At 54.5% G+C, this 3,731-nt stretch overlaps 1 protein-coding gene across 1 annotated transcript in view; it reads right to left on the bottom strand.

Moving 5' to 3' along the window:
* LOC116954766 (uncharacterized) overlaps positions 1 to 2,917 on the bottom strand; it is a 174,275-nt gene extending 171,358 nt beyond the window's left edge. Inside the window, exon 1 of the mRNA XM_032975550.2 lies at positions 943 to 2,917. Within this exon, the coding sequence (XP_032831441.2) occupies positions 943 to 1,473 (531 nt within the window). The 5' untranslated portion in view covers positions 1,474 to 2,917. The remainder of the gene's footprint in view (positions 1 to 942) is intronic.
* Between the last annotated feature and the right edge of the window lie 814 nt (positions 2,918 to 3,731).

Consider the following 3,731-nt stretch of genomic DNA (forward strand, 5'->3'; position numbering starts at 1 on the left):
ACAGACTGGTATCTATCACACAGACAGACTGGTATCTATCACACATACAGACTGGTATCCATCACACAGACAGACTGGTATCTATCACACAGACAGACTGGCATCTATCACACAGACTGGTATCTATCACACAGACAGACTGGTATCTATCACACAGACAGACTGGCATCTATCACACAGACAGACTGGTATCTATCACACAGACATACTGGCATCTATCACACAGACAGACTGGCATCTATCACACAGACAGACTGGTATCTATCACACAGACAGACTGTGATCTATGACACAGACTGGTATCTATCACACAGACAGACTGGTATCTATCACACAGACAGACTGGCATCTATCACACAGACAGACTGGTATCTATCACACAGACAGACTGGCATCTATCACACAGACAGACTGGTATCTATCACACAGACATACTGGCATCTATCACACAGACAGACTGGCATCTATCACACAGACAGACTGGTATCTATCACACAGACAGACTGTGATCTATCACACAGACTGGTATCTATCACACAGACAGACTGGTATCTATCACACAGACAGACTGGCATCTATCACACAGACAGACTGGTATCTATCACACATACAGACTGGTATCTATCACACAGACACAATGTCATCTATCACACAGACTGGTATCTATCACACAGACAGACTGGTATCTATCACACAGACAAACTGATATCTATCACACAGACAGAATGTCATCTATCACACAGACAGACTGGTTCCCGCTAAAGGACCGTTGGCCGTGCCGTATGTATTTACGCGTGTACGTTCAACTTATTGCGCACCGCATGCGACCGTGCGTGATGGGTGTTGCGTCCCCCCTCCAACTCGGGAGCGCTGCGTGGCTGCCGCAGCGACCGCGATTCTGGGGTCACGAGGGGTCGCAAGGGGTCGCGAGGGGTCGCTTACCTGCTCCTGGCCCTGGAAGCAGATGCGACACAGCGGCGAGTGGCTGCTGCTGTCGCTGCTGCTGACCGAGCACGTGTCGGCCGCGTGCTGCGTCTTGCCACCACCACCAGCACCACCTCCGCCACCAGCACCACCAGCTCCACCAGCTCCAGCTCCACCGCATTTCTTTGCGCCGAGCTGCTCCAAGGAGGGGGTGCTGGGGAACGAAGCCGCCCACTCGTTCTGGCAGCCCGCACAAGCGACCATCGCCGGCGCATCGCGGTGCGGGTGGTGGTGGTGATGTCCGCCGCCTGTTCCTCCTCCTCCTCCGCCGCCGCTGACGACGTGTCGATGCCTCCTCTTGTTATGCGCAGTGGGTAGGGGCACACCGAGTTGGCGCTGCGGGCACTTCCCGGGAGGAGGGTCGATGCCGCCGCTGCCGCCGCCGCCGCTCATGTTGGCCGCCACGAGGTGCGTCGCGAGCAGAAGGACCATGCCGTTCGCTTGTCGCCTCGCCCGCCGCATGGATACTCGCCTCGACGCGAAGCACATGTGGCCGGCCCGGAGCCCGCTCTTCGAAATTGAGTTTTCCGTGGCCAAGCCACGAGAGAGAGGCGGGGTTGACGGGTTGGATTGGGTGTGGGGGGTGTGAGAGGGGGGCCCACCTCAACCGCAGTCCATGGCCACGGGACGCCGAGGGGCAAAGGCAGCTTGCGTTTCTCACTTTTATAGCGCGGCTACCACCGCCACCACCACCACTGCTACCGCCACAACGGGCGACATCCGGACGAATGACGATGATTACGATGCAATTACGTACGCCGGCCCAATTCTATTGAGGACGAAGCCATCGAGGTTTAAATAGCGCAGTGGCGGACGTTAAAATAAAACACACACACAAAACACATCGCTGCAAATAAAAACCTGGACAATTATAATAAAAAAGAGAGATAACTTTCCTGCCGAAATACCCGTAGTGCTAATGTCCGTGTAGCATGTAGGGTGAAACGCTGCACTCGGAGAAAAAAAACCTGTGAAATATACAAAACAATGCCACCAAAAACACGCGCATTGGCACACACACTCTCTTATAGACACACAAAGACAAAGATCCCCCGTATAGCCTGTAACAGACTGTAGGGGCAAGTGCTGTTCGCGAGTACCTATGAAGGCCGGCACGGCACAGCACAGCAGGGGGTGGGTGGGAGTCCCAGGACCGGTTCAGATATTCGTCATTGGTGTTGGCCGTGAGCGGGAACCGAACCCGGGTTGCCAGGTTCGTAGCGCAGCGCGCTAACTACTACACTACCCCTCCCTCCAATAGAACACACACTCTCATAGACATAAACACGCTCTCATAGACACACAACAACCGTCAGTCGACCTCCTTCACGTGGCTTTAACGTGCACATAGCCTGGCACAAGCGCCGTGGTGACGTCACCGCCACTGGGTGGCGAATGGCGGTTGTTAGACACACACACTCTCATAGACACACACACTCTCATAGACATACACACTCTAATAGACACAAATACGCTCTCATAGACACACACGCGCTCTCAGAAGACACACACACTCATAGACATACACACTCTCATAGACACAAACACGCTCTCATAAACACACACACTCTCTCAGACACACACACTCTCTCATAGACACACACACTCAGACACACACACACACACACTCTCTCATAGACACACGCGCTCTCATAGACACACTCTCTCTCATAGACACAAACACGCTCTCATAGACACACACACACTCTCTCGTATTCGCAGTACGTTGTACGGCGAGCGCAGGCAGCAGTGGCGCCTGAATTATTGAAATAGCAAAGCGTGGCCAAAAACAATCAACACAGAGAGAGGTCCGGGCGGGACACGCTCGCACACACACACACTGTATACACACACATACACCCTGCACACACACACACCCCGTACACACACACACCGCACACACACACCGCACACACACACCGTACACTCGCTGCGGCCCCTTCTGTCGTGAGGCTGATGGTGCTACTGATACTAACGATGCTGCTACTGATGCTGCTGTTACTGATGCTGCTGATGTTGCTGCTGCTCATAAATATGATGATGCTACTGACGATGTTACTGATGGTGCTGCTGCGACTGATGATGCTGCTGATGTTTTCTGCTCCTGTGGCGACTAATGACGATGACTGATGATGCTGCTGGTGCTAGAGATGATGATATGCTGCTGCGACTGACGGTGCTTCTGATGTTGATATTGTTGCTACCGCTGCGACGAATGATGCTGCTCCTGATGATGCTGCTGCTGATGTTGCTACTACTGCTGCCACGAATGATGAGGATGCTGCTGCTGCTCCGGATGCTGCTGCTCCGGATGATGATGATGCTGCTGCTGCGGATGATGATGCTGCTGCTGCGCACACGCGGAGAACAGTGGCTCAGTGCGGGTACAGCTCCGCTAAATCCCCACTGCTGCTGCTGCAGATGCTGCGCTCCAAGCACCATGCCCGAGCTTTAGCGAGTCTCAATCTCCTACCGCATATTCCAAACCCACGGCCCATGGACTGCATCGGTGCGATCCACCACGCGGCAGTCGCGGCAGCCCACAGCCGCTGCAGTCAGCGGGCGACCGACAGCGGACGAAAGCGAAATCTAATCCGGATGACGAATCAATGTATCCGTAGAGAAGCGCAGACTCCGACCCACCACGGCCACCAGGCGGCTGGTACCACGCGCACAGCACGAAGGGCTGCTACACGCGCGCACTCTTAAACAGCTCCTCGTCTGGCTGGCCGGGACGAAGAGCGCGC

Source organism: Petromyzon marinus, chromosome 56 (genome assembly GCF_048934315.1).
Source record: "Petromyzon marinus isolate PM22_M1 ecotype Great Lakes invasive population chromosome 56, UKy_Petmar_22M1.pri1.0, whole genome shotgun sequence".
Lineage (NCBI taxonomy): Eukaryota > Metazoa > Chordata > Hyperoartia > Petromyzontiformes > Petromyzontidae > Petromyzon > Petromyzon marinus.